The sequence below is a fragment of the Gasterosteus aculeatus genome, chromosome 14, assembly GCF_964276395.1.
Source record: "Gasterosteus aculeatus chromosome 14, fGasAcu3.hap1.1, whole genome shotgun sequence".
Lineage (NCBI taxonomy): Eukaryota > Metazoa > Chordata > Actinopteri > Perciformes > Gasterosteidae > Gasterosteus > Gasterosteus aculeatus.
This window is the reverse complement of record NC_135702.1, coordinates 7,215,151-7,232,045: the sequence shown is the minus strand read 5'-3', so window position 1 is coordinate 7,232,045 and position 16,895 is coordinate 7,215,151. Positions and strand designations below refer to the sequence as shown.

The following is a 16,895-nucleotide window of genomic DNA, read 5'->3' as shown; positions in this document are numbered from 1 at the left end:
GACTTGACTGAGTCTAGTTATTTTTATGCGCTTGTTTTTCTTCAGTAAAAACAATAAGACAACAGGTTATGTATAATTTATTTCTGTCTAGAGTATTGTCATTAAAATCAAAGTCAACATTTTAAAATCATATACACTCAAGAATGCATTTAAATGTTAGCACAGCTCCTTTAAAAATTTATACATATGTACTTTTTTTTTTTGTACTCAGACAGACAAAAGCAGGAAGTGGTCACTCAGACTGCAGAGGTGGGACACAGGAGAAAGAGACCCTGCCCACCAACTTCCCACAATAACAAACCAATCCCCACACCCCAAAGGTTAAGACAGCAATGCAGGCCCCTCCCATGGATGAAGAAAAAGAAAAGTGCCCCGTTCTCCATAAGAGGAATCAAGAGTTCGTAGACATACTAGTCTGCACATCGTATCAATCCACTTCCTCTCCCCCTCAACCAATTGACAGATTCAGTAGTGTGCAGGGGGAGGGGATCTATCCTTTACATACATTTATTAGAAACTATGTTACAGAATTTCCCAAGCATGAATTACAGGCAAACCCACTAGCACATCAACTGTACAGATCTCAGCAGAGCAAATACATTTCTAAATTGTAGAGTAGCGAGTTCATCACCGATAGTTAAGAAGCAATATGTACAGCCGTCCAATCAGGGAATCACTATCATACACAAAAGGTGTTTGGGGGAGAAAAAAACAACTTTCACTGTATTTGAGGGTGGGGGCATGCTGCTTGGTTTTGTATCATACAAGGCAGAGGAACAGCAGATTAGTGCTGCTGATATTTGGACTAGTTGAGCCACCACTTTTACGTAATTCTCCAGTAAAATGCAAAAAAAAAGTTGTTTGGGGTGAGTCGAATAGCAGGAAGAAGAGGAAGTGCAGCAATACAATAGAGATTAAAGTGTAATAACATGAAGCATAATAAGGCAACAAACCATAAAGAAAATGCTGGTTAAGACAGAAACCTTGTTGATATGAGCTGGGGGAGAAGCTTTGGGGTCGGATGGGTCATGAGAGGGAGCTGGTGCGAAGAAACCGATGCGAAAGACCATCAGATACCCAAAAAAACAGAAAAGCCTGTTTCTTCTTGGAACACGCAGACACACACACTTAAGAGCCTCTACCTGTGTGGCTGCATGATGCACTCCTCTATTGCCGTCCCTGTCTGATGCTGCGATTATTAAGAGTAAGACGATTGGTAACCCATGCGCGAGACTTCCGGAGTATATCTTTGATCGGATTCAAATACAACTGATCAGTGGTGGAGGAAATTCAATTTAATGCATTGTTTACATGTCGTATATAGCTATAAAACCAAACGTTAAAAAAAACAGTCTCGGTTTATCATCGTCGTAAGAATGTTACATCGATCTAAAGTGTCAGTAACACGTGAAATGCGTGGTGGCGTCTACAATACTATGACGTGAAGGGGGGGGACTGAATGGTGCAAGAGGAGGAGAGCGAAAGTTATGGGAAGAGAACACACTGACAGGGTTTGAGAGGGGGGGGGGCGGGGGGGGGGTTATGTAGTCCACACAGCCCGGTTCAGTCTGGCCAAAGTCGACATCCGGCGACTTCCCTTCGCAGCTCCTGGTGCGCCGAGGGAGGAGGGTTGATGGACGTACGCAGGTGGAGGAATGGATGATGGGAGGGAGGGCGGAGAGACAGGAAGGGAGGGAGGGAGAATGGGGGGGAGGGGGAGGTTGCTTGGTCATTAGCATCCGCAGCCTTCCCTCTGCGGCTGTGGTTCGCTGGTTAGCCTGCCGCCCTGGGGGGCCGAGGGCTTGTGCTGGACCCCGGACTCGGCGGCGTTCAGGTCCAGGCTGCCATCTTGGATGTTCTGGTAGATCTTCTTTGCGGCTTCGAGGAAGGCGTCCTCGACGTTTTCACCTCTGAAAGCAGCGCACGAAGGAGAGAGAGGGAGGGAGGTGAGGAAGGAGGCTAATTGCGGGGTGAGAATCTAGGCAGCGGGTGACGTTTTCATGTTCTGCTCAAGTGGCCTGAAGCTGTGCGCACTTACGTTTTTGCACTGGCCTCCAGGAACAACAGACCTGTAGGACATTGAGCAGATGTGATGACGCAGTCAGTAAGACACGGTTACAAGCTCACATGCCTCAAATACCAAGTTCCTCATTCGCTCGCTCAACGACTAGCTCTGCTCCAGCCGACTCCTCCTGGGTTCAAAGACATCACTCCTCACTGCGCTTTCTTGAATTCAACCTTAAGGGCTTCTATTACGGACATCTTGTTACGATTGCTGTGACCTTTTGATGAAATTGAGAACGATCAATCTTAAAAGCAGCCAGAAATGATGAGAGTACTTGAGGTACCCGGATCCCACTGGGAGACGGATGATGAAACACCTCTTCCCTCCTGTGCTCACCGTTCTCTTCGGCAAACTGCTTCGCTTCCTCATACGTGACATCTCTCTGGGCTTCCAGGTCGGCTTTGTTTCCTATGAGGATGATCACCTGGAAGTACAAAGACACATGGACATGGAACTGGCACAGTGAGACAATGCTGTCCGAAGTATTGTCGAAGGTTGTTGATTGGATACCAATTTGAACATTGAATTAAAGTCACACTTTTGGAACTATTCTTTGTTATTGGGGGGGAAAAGTAAACTTTTTTTTTTTAGAAGTTCTTCCTAAATATCAAGAAGTCTTACACAACTGGTGTTTTTATTCAGATGACGTCTACGGTGCCTCTCACACATAATGTGATCATCAGCAAACAAACTCCCTCAAAGCAAAAAGAGCCGTAAACAGACCACCACACTGCCACCGCCTGGCCGGTACAAGACACTTCTGTGAAGAACAGCTCCGGCTCACCGGCTACACGACTAGATTTTAAGTCAAGGTGACATAAAAAAAAAACTTACAATAATAATATTGATAAAAGCGTAGTACGGTTTACGTTGTGACCATATTGAACCTTAAATGAGCCAAAGAAAATATGGTTGAAAAAGTACCCCTATGGGCATATAAAATAGTTGGATTTTAATAAACCGCTCTGTTTATACAGCAGAAAGAATGTTTCACTCGATGTGGAAAACCCGGGCTGAAAGTGGCAAACTGGAACACGCTGCTCGGGAGGTCACACTGCTCCGTAAATGAGAGCACTGTGTTTTAGAGCTAATCATATTTACCAAGAAATCCAATTTAAGAAATGGACATGGCTCTGCAGCTTTGGACGACGCAGGGTGATAAAGAATAGACAATATGGAGGGCGCTGGGTGCAGGGACACTTTAAGAGCAAAAGACAAAGATTCCAAAACGAAAAGGTCTCTGCACGTGTACTCACAGTGTTGGGGTTGGTGAGGTTTCTGGCGTCAGTCAGCCAGCTGCTGAGGTGGTTGTATGTGCTTCTCCTGCATGACACCGACAAAAGGGGCAGGGGGGTTACTATGGCGATGGGGAAACTACTTACCGCTGCTCCCTCTTGGGAGGGATCAGGACAGAGCGTGCAGCTGCCACATCACCAGGATGGTACGACAATGGGAGCTGGCCAACGCCGTAACCGAGGGGGAGACATTTCTTTAAATGCCATTTGTCGTAGTTGTACACAGTACGACAATATTAAATAATATAAGAACATCTGGAGTTTCCTGCACGCTCTGGACCCCATCTGTGTCAACTGGCCCTACAGAACCTGAGAGCGGTCATGAAAACCGTTCCCGTTATTCCTGCCACATAAGTGCAGTTTAACCGGGGCCCCTGCAGGAGTGGCGTGTGGAAAGACATCCCGCATGTGGAGTATTTAAATTATGGTTACACACACACACACAACACACAACACGTGACAGGCCGCCTGTACCTGGTGATGTCGTAGACCATGAGGGCCCCCGCGGCCCCGCGGTAGTAGGAGCGGGTGACGGCCCTGAAGCGCTCCTGCCCCGCCGTGTCCCAAATCTGCAGCTTGATCTTCTGGCCGCTCACCTCAATTATCCTCGTGCCGAACTCCACGCCGATCGTGTGGGGGCAATCCGCCATGACTTTGGAGAGGAAGTGAGGTTACTGTGAGTATTTTTTTTTTTTTGTTATCTTTACTTTTGCCATTTTACACCTCACATTGTCATACGTGTTGCTACACGACTTCTGTGATCATCATTTACCATGCGTCCATTTAAATCATTTTTGAGATGTTAACATTTAACGAGAGTTTGACTATGAGAGAATAACTTTCATATTTTTTAATTGAAGATAAACCAGAGAACCACATGCAGTTTATGGGACAGGAAGTGCGTTTTCTTACAATTTCATCATTGTGCACACACGTCACCTCCCTTCATTGTGAGTCAGCAGCAGGTGCCTCAATAATTAAACATTTAGAGTAATCGTACTCGGTGATAAGATTTTAACCATCAACACCCATAAAGCTTCGGATTTCTTTTGAACAGATTCTTAAAAAGGCTTTTCTAAATCCCCCCTGTGTGTGTGTGTGTGTGTGTGTGCGCGCAGGATGTGATGGGAGGAGAGTGAATGAGGATCACAGCATCTGGCTCGTTGATAGTAGCGCTGAATGGCAATGGGAGACTGCAGCTGACTCGCACATAGAAGAGCTCACACTACTTCTATGGCACCAGCTTCCGCTTGGGCATAAAGAAATCCAAAGCGATTTAGGCACTCCAGTTAAACCTGGCAATCTCTCACACACACACACAGTCAAAAATCGGGGAGGCACTTACATTTCTTTTCCGTGAACTGGTGGAGCAAACATGACTTCCCTACCCCCATGTCCCCTATGGAGAGAGAGAAAATCAGAGAAAGATAAACTAAATAGCAAAGGAAGAACAATTCTCTATTCAAGCCACTCTGAGAAACATCAGCAACAATATTTAAAATTGAATGAAAAGCGACAAAGACTTAAATATGATGTGTTAATGCAGAGTTTGGCAATGAAATGTGTATAAGACAAAAAAAAAAAACTATATATTTTTTCACATTGAATACCATGTCGCGCTTTCATCGGTAATATGAATTAAAAACACCAAGCATCATACAAGACACGGCCTTTGCCCTTTGTTTTACTCTGCAAGAAACATCCAAAGCGTCTGAGAATAACATGTTACGAGTAAGATCACAAGACCTTCAGACTTCCCTTTTTAAAATGGCAAAGGAATCCAAAAAGCGAAGTAGCGATGGTAGAAGCAGTAGCGGCGCTTCAAAAACTGTTGACACACATCTTTCTTTCGGTCCACGCCGATGACAGAGCCAGCGTGTTCTACGCGCCACGTGAGAGGAGGGTAAATAGCCCCCGAGCTCACGCTGTGCTCGTCTGTGCATTCGTCACTCCGTACATATTTGTACAAGTAAAAGCAGCACGCATGTTCACGCTAACACACATGTTCAGCAAAAGTGGGCTGTGATTCAAACTCGGGAATGACATTTAAAAATGAACACTTGCAGAGCACGGTAAGATATTTTATTAATAAGTGGCACGGAGCACGGATGGGATTATGGTACTACGGATTCCTTTCTAAATACGGCCCCTTAAATCACATTTTAAACCGTGGGCTGCAGAACATCGGTAGTGGTCAATTTGACTAACGTAGCACTTGCTACCTCGCAACAGATGGAAGCAGTCACGCAGAGACATCTCTGGAAAATAAAATTGAGGGAGTACGCTCTGTGAACTGGGTTGCTCACTTACCGATAATGATGTATTTGAAAATGTAGGAGTAGTTGTACGGTGCGGTGGCCATCGTGGCTCTGCAAAGGGAGAGAAAAGGGGGGAGTTTAAGCATGTGAAGTGACAGAACTTTGCTGTTTTCTCGTTTTGAGAGGATCCCAGCAAGAGCTTTGAGTCGTTGTGTTGTAGATGGAAATGCTTTTCTTAAAAAGTACAAGTTAATCGTTTTACGAGCAACGACTACACTCTAAACATTTCAAATTCAAGCCTGACCACATATGCGCCGGCTTACTGAATAACAGCTCGACTTATTTTGGTTTCATTAATCTTTCGCCCCATGAATAAACTATAAACAAAAAGAGAAATACCATTGAAAAAAATACACTATAATAAATAAAACGCTAAAAAAAGTTGTGCGTGAATAAAATCGGGCCATGTAGGACATCAGCGAGACAGTTTTAGAAAGCAGGACGCCTCTCTCATTAACAATGTCCCCTTTCAAATCATCTTTGCACTGTCATCTGACATCAAGGCCAATGTGGTATTTGTGCTGGATGACGACCGCTTTGATATTCCGTCAAGGTGCTGCCGTTCAGCGCAACTCCTGTAGAGAGGTAAATAATTCAGGCTTAACAATTGGGCGCGTAATCATGCTGCAGCGGGACGGTCTCCGTGTCCCCGGCAAAGACGGTCCGCCAGTGCAGTTTTCTGATCCGCAGCAGAGGGGAAATCACTGCCACATGGGAGCCGCGTGCTCAAGCTCCAGTATCTGCAGTACGTTGACCAGGTCTGACCGGCCAGATTAAGGCTGACAGTGACACAAACGGACTAAATGTAGACGGCTGTCATTTCAGAATCTCAAGAGAGGGGGGAATTGAAAATGATGCAAACAGATGAAGAGGAAAAAACGATTTTACTGGGACAGGAAGAGACACGTGAAAGATGGAGTTTAGAAAGCGTGTGAATGCAGAGGCTCAGAGACGGAAAAGAGAGATGACCCACAGAGGGATTTAGCGATGGTTAATACAGGTCAAAATGTTGCTTTAATGAAAATGGTGTTGGGTCGGGTACCCTCCTGATACTGAACCTCAAGAGTACACATATGCTCAGAGATAAATTATAAGAAAATAGCATTCAATAACCAATACAACTTGCATGTTTCAGGAGATCGAATTTGATAAAGAAAAACATGTCTCACCATTTCTGTAAACAACTCAAAAGAGGAAGCCAGTACAGTTTTGGTGTTTGTGATGCCTCAGAAAAAGATTTGTCTCTCAGTAACAGTCCTCCACAAACTCTGCAACTTGACCCAACATTTAGTAAATTCCTCCGGCTGACACCAACTAGCTAACTCAGGCAATAAGCACGCTATCGATCAAGCGTGTCTGCGTTACATCCGCTGTTTTTTTTATAATAACCATAGTATAAATTAATCCCCTATCACCTAATGCAATCATTCTATATCAACTGTTGAATGGGCTTTTCATATTTCAAACCGCTTGAAATCCACTTAATGTGATGGTAGTAAATGAATTTGGACTAAGCAGGTTTCAAAGTGAAAGAGCGGTCAGCAACAAATCACACCATTGTGATTGTTTAAAATCATAGCGCACGATCTGAGGGCCTTTCTCCAGTCTGCCTCCTGTCACATGACCCTCACGTGGCATATTTACAGGCAGTGTGGCGGTTTCCGGTGCTCTGGAAACTAAGTGATTAGAGCATGTTAACCAGATTAAGGGGGGTAAACAAGCTGCAATTACATTTTGAGACCAAACCTTTCTTTTTTGTGCTCATTAAGAAGAAATAAACCCCATGAGTGCGTCATGATCATGTGCCCAGACTGCAGCCTCAGCGTTTCTCCCCAACCTACGGAATCTTTCTCCAGAGAAACACTGTCATCGCCTTTCCTCCTCTCAGCAGGCGCTTCCCATTTAGAAGCCACTCTGCAAGAATCTGAGCACAACATTTCAGGAAGTCAAAAGGTCACATTGCTTTCTTGGCGTTCAGGCCTGCTATTCAAATCATGTGACTAGTTTAAATAATTTGTATGACATCATCAATGTCGTTTACAGGCTTTGAAATGCATACAATTCAAAAAATAATAAGTGACGTTGTTGTTAAAGTTTCAGATCAAGTCTACTCACGCAGAGTGCATTGGCACAATAATTATAAATGATGCAACATTTTCTCCGAATAGATATCCATCTTAAGTCAGACCTATCCGTTAGGAAAAGTGAAGCCAAAAAGGAGGCTAACACCCTGCTGGCTAAGGAGTTATCAAACCTTAAGTTATGTTAACAGATTACTACATTATCGCCAATGCAACTTACTAGTGAACAGAAGTAAAAAGGAACGATTTGTATATAAAATCCAAACTAACACCACCGTTGTGCGCCATGTAATCACTTTTATTTGACACCATAACGTCACGCCTGCTTCCCAGCCAGCGTCGATAGCTCACTTTAACAAACCGGCCAATTGACAGCATCGGTTTGGTTGATTGTGGGCTGTCAGACATCTCTTTAAAAAGCTACCAATATTAGTAAGCGATACAGTAAATACAACCCGACATTTGCGTGGCTAAATCCAAAAGACACGATCGCGTCTGATAACAATCACGGCCCTTAAATTAGCGGTTTTGACAGCCAGAGTTTAGCGTCGGCTAGTTAGCAGCTCGCTGGGCTCAATGGATAACAGTCTTGACAACAAATAGCATAAATCACAAGACGTAAGACATTTGCCACTGGCGGCACACAAACTACCGGGGCAGTGTCACCTGACTAGCGTAACTATGTTAGAAGACCAACTTCATCTCGGCATTATTTTACAAAAGCCACCACGAACCAACGAAAGCCAGCTATGTCTTGCATGCTAGCTTGGCAGTTAGCTGCGATGGTTGGATTACGGTAAATACGCTGTTTTAGGTAGCTTGTCAACCCATAGAGTCACTGCCGATCAAGTGATTTCTTGCAAACAACCACCATTTATCGCGGTGTAATACGTAACACATGCCATTCTCTGAAGTTTACGATAATGATGAATGAAAAAACTACTTAGTGTTGGTATTAGCCATCTGTTAGCTAGCCCCGTTAGCTTGCCAGTTAGCGGACTCTCGGCAAACACAGGCTAGCTTAACTGTGCCAAGCATTTCATGATTAAAATACCAGCGCCCGTCCGTTAAACGGGGCGTATCTACGAGTACGCCAAAGTATTTGCTTTTCTCTGTCCTTACCGGGAATTCGGTCGGGTGAGCTTTTGTGTTCTTGGTCTGTTTAGAAGAGGAATGCAGGTTATCCTGGCTCAAGTGTGATCAGTCCTATCCAAGATGGCTGCTCGCGGCACAGGGTTTCCTCCGCTCCACACAATGGGCTTCTGGGACAAAGAGCATCATATGCGGCGGTTTGAGGTGTGTGCTCCGTCCGTGCACCTGCGCAGGTGTATCCGAGCTCCCTGAACTGGCACGCTTGTTGATACTTTGAACAGTGCGGTGTCAGATTAGCCGACGAAATTTACTGATCAGAGATTGTATTACTCATCACTGAGCTGGGATCAGAAGATCATTAAGCTGCTGCTTCAGCCTTTTGAAGAAACCCTGCACACCTTATGTCACACTGATCTGAAGTTGGATATGTGAGGTTTAGTCAATCTTCGCCATTGTATGCCTCAAAGTATATTTTTATTGTTTATTTCCCCATTATTTGTTTTCTTCTAGAGCAACTAGTTTTCCTGGGGTCCACATTAAAATAAAATGTGAAAATGAACAAATGCTTAGATTGCGTACAGTACGTCAGTAATTTGTATAGTTGCACCACTGCAGAACAATTTGAATAAAAACAAATATCTGGTTTCATTTGAACATGCATAACAGTGCTCTTCTTCAAGAATAATATCTTTGGCAGTGTCTTTTACTTTTTCTCAGATAATATTGGGATCTCTATCGGCACTGTAGATGTTTTTTTCATTGCAATGGTCCTTTGTTGATATCGTTCCCTTGTGTTCATGCAAATCAACCGAAACCAGGTTCACATTTACTATTGGGTTATTTAGGAAAGAACTGTGCGATGATTACACTTTTTTTTTTGCAGTGATTCAATATTTAGACCCCTCCATTCTGCTAAACTGTCCATATGTAAAGGTTTTTCTCCAGTATTAGTGTGCAACTATAACTGACATTTTATAGGCTGGGATTGTTTGATACCCGGACTAGGTGGTTGTTCTATTTCTGCTATATTATTATTTAGCAGAAAACATTTGTTTCTCTATCTATTTGACATGAGTCTAATATGTATTCATATCCTTTCTGATCAGCCTACGGCTTGAATGAAGTCATGTGAATCCCATTTTATTTTAATGCTCTGATCTTTTGCAGAATGTGACATTCATCAATGACGCTAATTTCAATTTCAAACACATTAAAAAAATATGAAACATTTTAATTCAGTAATTAACAACATAACATGCTTTCACTGTACAATATGTTTACAATTTCACATACAACCACATGCAGTGTGCTTTCCCAACCATGGGAACAACTGAACAGCAATCTAAAAAAAATATATTAACCTTTGCAAAGTAAATAATGACGGTGACTTTAAAAGAAAATACTGCACAACAAAGATCTGATCTTGAGAAAAAATATGAACTGCATAACAAGTCAAATATCCTTTATGTCTTACTGTTCAAGTATGTAAGCCTTTATTATCACGTCTGTGTATCTGATACGAGGCGTGAACTGACATTATGACTCTAAGATCTTTCTTTAATGGCAACAAATGGTTCTTAAGCATCCTATACACTGTACCTCAAGCTACATTTAAGTAAGTGGATCTGCACAAAAAAGTCACGGATGACTGCAAGCTGCTTTGTAGTTATTTTGCAACATATTCACAAGGTTATTTTTGTAAAGTGTAAATCCAAGGTAACAGTGTAACCAAAGCTTCTATTTTAAGGTGCTCGCCAGTAACCCCCCCCACCCCTCATAGTCCACTGGTTTTATGTCCCTCTCCAGACTGACTCCATATCACAACCACATCCTCAGCAGCAAGAGACCGAAAAGGGCACCGATGTAGTGCAGTGCGCCCGGGTGCCAGGAGGCGGCGCTGTTACACAGGTCCGAGTCACAGCAGTGGATGCGCACCCCCGGCAGCTCATGTTGCTGGCAGTGTCTGGATGTGGCACAACCACTGGTCAGGAGGATTCCCAGGGCCGCTGGGGGGGACAGAGGGGTGGAAGACAGTCAGTCAGGGAAGAGTGACGAGCTGGCGTTTGGCTCAGCAAGAAAGAAAAAAAAGCAGAAGTAAGCGCAAGTGTGTAATGAGACGTGAGACCTTGCAGGATATGTCTTCTCAGCTGAGAGGACGAGCTCTCTCTCTGACAAATAGTACACTCAGTACTGTTCAATGTGGAGACTTTGCAATCCCACAAAACGTGTTTATATAATTTGGAAACTTGCAAACACGTACATTTTGGTAATCCGGTTTGAAATCCACATTTATGTGCAAATAATGTGCATATTCTCGTTACTCTGGTTGATTTTGGAGAATGGCATGCAAGCTTGAACTGACCTCATTTAATTACTGTATTAGAGCTTGTGAGGTATTCCCATTGGTTTGAGTCTTTGAATCTCAAAAACCAATAAAACTACAATTCATAAATCAATTCTTGGAGCAGCAATACTTGGGATGAGCAAATTCTAAATAAAAGGGAGCCATACTTCTGCCTCTCCACCCTGCTTCTCTATAATAACATTTTACTGAGCACCTCACTGCTCTCAATTAACACCTCACAGCCTTTCAGCCATTTATAGTGATCAGGTCCCAGATGCACAGCAGATAGTGTCGAGAATCTATTCACACAGCTATAACGTAACAGGCGGCTCAGGAGTGAGAGGATGTTGTTCGGGACAGAGAAGTGCCCTGGACTAGTAATGGACGAAGGACAGATGTCTCGTATTTCGGGACAAAGGGGACTCTTTAAGACTCTTACGGAACTTCACGAGCATCTGTTCGTTTCGGGTTTGGCGGGGTCACATGAAGATTAACGGGCTGCCAAGACGGCGCTCCCAGATTTTGACCAACAACTGCTCGTCATAGTGTTTCTGATGGGCTGTTGTCAGTCCTTTTTTTCCCCCGAGCTTGCTGTTTCTCTGAGCGAATGGGAAAAGGTGCCTCATCAGCCCCTTTCAACACCAGTGGATCCTTTAGACATCAGGCAAAGGAACAGCTGGATGGTCCACGCTTGCATGGATATCAGCAGAACTACTCGACTGACCATCACTCTCCTGTCTTGGGTGTCCACATCCTCCACTTGCATTAACATCAAACAAGGAATGGCTTATTATTTACTTATTAAAAGTAGGCTTATGTAACTACCCTCAGCGCAGGGAGCAATATAAGATTCACATCAGCAGACAAAGAACATTTGCATGAAAGTATTATGAAAAATGATTATGCCAGAGTCCAGTGTCTCGCCAGAGGGTATGCATCATGATTTAACAATCCTCCACTTCCCCATAGATATCCTTTAAATAAATATCAGACGCAGCAGCTATCTGACTTGGGGGATGAACGTGACAGAAGATTGTGATTTCAGCCCGTTAGTCACACACGTTGGTCATCGAGTTTTACTCACTGCTCTCCGTCTTGATGCAGAAGCGGTGTTTGAAGCCTTTGTGCGAGTGGGTGCAGGTGATGACCTCTGGGTTGGAGCAGCCCACGTCCACGTACCTCTGGCCCTGGATGATGTTGCAGCCATAGCACTGCAGGCCCTGGACTGCAGGGGACACACACGCACAACTTGTTAGGACGCATTCTAAAGCCACCGTGGAGCCTTTGCTGCTACTGTCGGGCAGTGGAAGAAACAGCACGTGGGCAAGGTAGTGCGTGCACTACAGGCAGGAGATCCACACATGACCCATGGTGACCCCCGAGAGCTCCTCGCAACGCCGCTACCACAACCAGCATCAGATTGCAGTTTCACATTGGAACAAAAAAACATTTGGAAATGGAGGAGATTAGCCTATTTCCTGTCTGGCGCAGATTTATTCTACATCCAGTTAAAGCCCCTCGATGGAGGACAGAGACTTTGAATATGTGGGATGTTGGTGTTAAATAACATTTCAACAAAGGTGTGTTCTGGTCTGTGTTTGAAAAATGTACTTACAAACACACGTGACCGTAAGACATTCAAGCTGAACCCATCTGCTATCAAATCAATGTCAGAAACAATGAAATTCAAATTAAACTGATGTTTACGACACCCGCTGACGTGGACTCAGCGCATCGTAGAGCACCTGGAACAGTGCGAATAAGCTCATTCTAAAGCCGTCTTTCAAGAGAGTTGTTTTCTGAAACATTTCACGGTTCAAACCAGGACCATTGCGCTCAAGGAGGTTGATATTTGTTCTCGTTGCTCAACTGCCTTCCGTTCCCCCTTTCGAGTCTGCGCTTGAGGGTGACTCACCCTCGGCCGTACGCCCCATCCCAAGCTGTTAGTCTGCCAGCTCCTGCTTGTGATCTCCACCGCTCAGCAGCCTATAAGTGGCGTGGTGGAAACTAAAGCACACAGAAGGACGCGAGAGGACCTAAATCAACATGCAGCTCGATAATCCTGTTTACTTTCCCCTCTCAACTGATGCCTGCAAATCGTCAGTTAACATGATTATTTGCCAAAAACAGGTTTGGTCCCTGTTGATAAAAGAAGAGCGGCGAGACACAGAATTATCGGAGAAAGGGGAATTTAAAGCAGATCTTCTTCTTCAGACCTTCCACTCCTCTGTCATTCCCTCACAGTTGAACTTTTCACGAAAGGAAAGTAAGGCTAAGCTGGACAGAACAAATCCAGCAGAGCTTAAACGGATTGTTCGTGGATTCAAACCCCCTACACCTGTACCTGACCTCCAAAACCCCACACACAAGATGGGAGATCAGCTTTGGCTGAAACCAATCCTCCCTCTTTATCTGTGCGGGCCCCCCGTGGACGAGGGAGCGCCCGTGAGGCCTCTCACCGTCTCTGCTCTGTTAAATAGCCCACCAAAAGCTCCGATGGAGCTTTCCGGAGCAAACTAATCCCAGGCAAATGCTCTTACAAAAATCACTTTGGAAATCTGCTGGAATCAATGTAAAGCCTCGCGGGGACAGAGAGCAGATGCCAGCATTTAGGGGATGTGTCATGCTCCCCTGCTGGTGATACACCACGCAGTCAGAGCTCATATAAATATTGGGCCGTGTCATTAGAGCTGGGTGATGGTTCTGGACATACAAAGCGATAGAATGGTCATTTATATCTGGCAGTCAACCGGATTCATTAATTCACCGCCATGTTTTGTTGTTGCACGCCACGTGAAACATTGAAAAGCATCTGTCAACATCACGAGGACGTATTGGAAAGACATTTAGCGTTCCTTGCAAAATGCTATTCATTAAAACCACATCCGCTCCCAGCACGAGCATTGCAAATGTCGATTAACTCTTCGTCCATTGTGACCTAAATCTAATATTATCAATTATTGGAATTGAGTCCATTTGTAAATTTCAAATGCAAATGGACCAAAGCTCATTTGCATTTCAACACTAAGCGTCCATTTAACTATTATATTATGCATAATGCATTTTTTATTGGAAACATTTTAAGAGGAAAACAGCTGGAAAGAAAAGTAGGCAGCATGAGGAGACAAACAAAAAGGACTTACGGATTACCATAAGAACATTTGAATCTAATTTAGGAAAGGTTATACTATTTGCCTGTCTCGTTATATTTAGTTTAGCTATTTCAATATGACTTCAAATTATGTAATGCTTAAAATGAGTTTCTAGAGGGCACCATGAACACATTTTAAACTAATTATGTAGGCAAGATGACTCCTGTAATCCAACATTATGTAAAACACAAAAGGTATCAAAGCTTTTTAGTATTAAACTCAATGTACACGGCCATATTTTTAGGATTTCTGTTGTATTTTGAACAGAAATACATTGGGATACCGTTTGTAATCCACTGCCACTCTTATCTATCAATTTCCATCTTGGCCATTTGTTGCCTTCGTTAGTCCGTCCAGGAGCTCCCTTCCCCCCCTGGTTTGGAGTTGGGATCAGAGGTGATCTGACTCAGACGAAACATCGAGATATGAATCAAGCAAAGCCACATCTCAGCGCACAACCTCACCACAGCGTCCTTTTGTTTGGCCCCGAGCGAAACAGAGGTTTCAGCCCAGCCAAATCAGGTCAATCGTTATAACTCTATGGGGAAATTGAGCTGGCCACCTATGGATATAATCTATTGTTTGGAGGTATAGATCAGAACTCCCAGGTCAATTACACAAAGGCATATTTATTGGAATCACTTTTCAACATGGTCGTTCATTATATTTACGTGATTGTTTCAGTTGGATTTGTCCTGAGACATTCCCCAGCCTATTCTCCATTATTACTCTGCTGTGCTGTTCTAATATTTTGCAGATGTTTAAGAAGTTCATTTTCACAGTATTTCACTGTATTTATGTATAATTTATTATGCATAATTTGTTGTTTTTGTATATCTCAATATATACAGCATAATACCTGTATGGCTGTACATTATAATGTTAATTAATTTACCATTAAAATGAGTTATCGGAAGAATCGTGTGTCTGTGATATCACAGCTCACACACACACATATCAAACACACACACACACACACACACACACACACACACACACACACACACATATCCATGCCACATATACAGACATTACGCACACACATATGCACGTCTCTGCTGCACAAAACCACAACACTACTCACCCTGTTTCAAGTAGAGTGCCCAAACCAAGATAAATCCAAGCCTATACACCAGCCAGGTATGTAAAGTCATGGATGCAGCCCAATAGTGGTGCTTGGTGGTCAGTGCTGGAGGAGACTGGGGCTGAGATTTCCTCTGCTCTCATCTAATAGTCCACCAAAAAAAAAAAGACAGGGACAGAAAACCAGCGGAGGTCCCACTTTTTCCAAAGCCCGAGCCGCCCGAGTGTCTCTTTCCGACCGAGCCTCGGCGAAGCTCACGCATGTGCGTGAGTTCACTGCCAGTTTGAGTCCAGTGAGAGGGGGGGAGCCAAGCATCCAGGCAGTCAGTCAGCTCAGCAGCCAGTCAGGCGAAGAGCCGGGGAGGAGGGTGGGCGGGGGGGTAGAGGGTGTTGGGGAGGGGGGTAAATGAGTGGGAGAACTAAATAAATGAATGTCTACCTCAGCGGTCTCCTCACGTCCTGAGCAGGAGAAGCTGGATGAACTCGTTAATTGATAAGGAAAAAATATCCCGTCCTCTTTCATGTCAACCCCCCTGAGGTCAAACAAACCGGAGGCAGCTCGGCCCGTCTCAAACAAGTGAGTGTGGTCCTTCTTCCAGTTCTGGGGTGGAAAACACATCAATCAGGATTTATTCCTGATTGATAATTCAACGCTTCTAATAATAGCCCGACTACAATGTGGTAAAAGCCCAGGGACTGAATGGGACGGCACACCAAGGGGGCCACGTTGGTGTGCGCGTGAGTGTTTGGATGTGTGTGTGTCTCGGGAGCGTTGCCAAAGGACACACACACAGACTTTCCCGATAGGACAGGTTATCTCTGCTCGGTGCATCCCTGTGCTTGCACACTGGGGAGAAAATTCTATCTAATCAAGAATTAAAGAGTAAATCCTTTCTTAGAGACTGTAATGCCAAAGGATAAGGCAGGCTTTGCGTTAAGCCCTCTTTCCCTGCCTACCCAAAGCAACATATGGTCCTGCCTGATAGATACCTGCCAATGATTGCTGTCATTCATATTAAAACATATTTAGGGTGGCGAGAGCAGATTTTCTGCTTACGTTTTTTTTTTTTTGATCACAATGCAGACGAGCTATTTTTTTCATCAGGGCTCATTGACAAAAACAAATCCCGCCTCATCATGTTCTCCAGTTCGGCCCTTTGTGAGGTTTCTGCACGCACATGCGGTGCCGCTCCTCATTTGTAAGGGTGTGCAGCTGTGTGCGAGTTGTCTCTTCTCGCTGTGCTTTTATTCGTGAGTCATTGTTCGTGTGCGAGTGTGTGCGTGAAGGAAAAAACGGGCGCGGAAAGAGAAATGTCAGGAGTGTGTACAGTCTGGGTGAAGCATATGGTGGGTAGAAGTGGTCATGTGGGTGGTTGCATGTGTGCTTGAGGAGGTGAGGGAGGAAAGATGCTGTTTTAAGCTTAGCTTTGATCAATATTCCTGTGTGTGTGAACTATAACCGTAA

General features: G+C 44.2%; 2 protein-coding genes across 2 annotated transcripts; both read right to left on the bottom strand.

Moving 5' to 3' along the window:
* Positions 1–61: 61 nt before the first annotated feature.
* On the bottom strand, positions 62–9,238 carry rab14l (RAB14, member RAS oncogene family, like). Its single transcript, XM_040198055.2, has 8 exons — positions 8,882–9,238; positions 5,671–5,729; positions 4,706–4,759; positions 3,835–4,012; positions 3,322–3,388; positions 2,402–2,489; positions 2,039–2,069; positions 62–1,910 (listed from the first exon to the last, which is right to left on the bottom strand). Exons 2-8 carry the CDS (start codon positions 5,720–5,722, stop codon positions 1,733–1,735), a joined length of 648 nt encoding a protein of 215 aa, XP_040053989.1. The 5' UTR covers positions 5,723–5,729; positions 8,882–9,238; the 3' UTR covers positions 62–1,732.
* An 828-nt stretch (positions 9,239–10,066) lies between these two features.
* Positions 10,067–16,166, bottom strand: LOC120832040 (uncharacterized). Its single transcript, XM_040198056.2, has 3 exons — positions 15,432–16,166; positions 12,280–12,420; positions 10,067–10,857 (listed from the first exon to the last, which is right to left on the bottom strand). Exons 1-3 carry the CDS (start codon positions 15,499–15,501, stop codon positions 10,670–10,672), a joined length of 399 nt encoding a protein of 132 aa, XP_040053990.1. The 5' UTR covers positions 15,502–16,166; the 3' UTR covers positions 10,067–10,669.
* Positions 16,167–16,895: the final 729 nt, after the last annotated feature.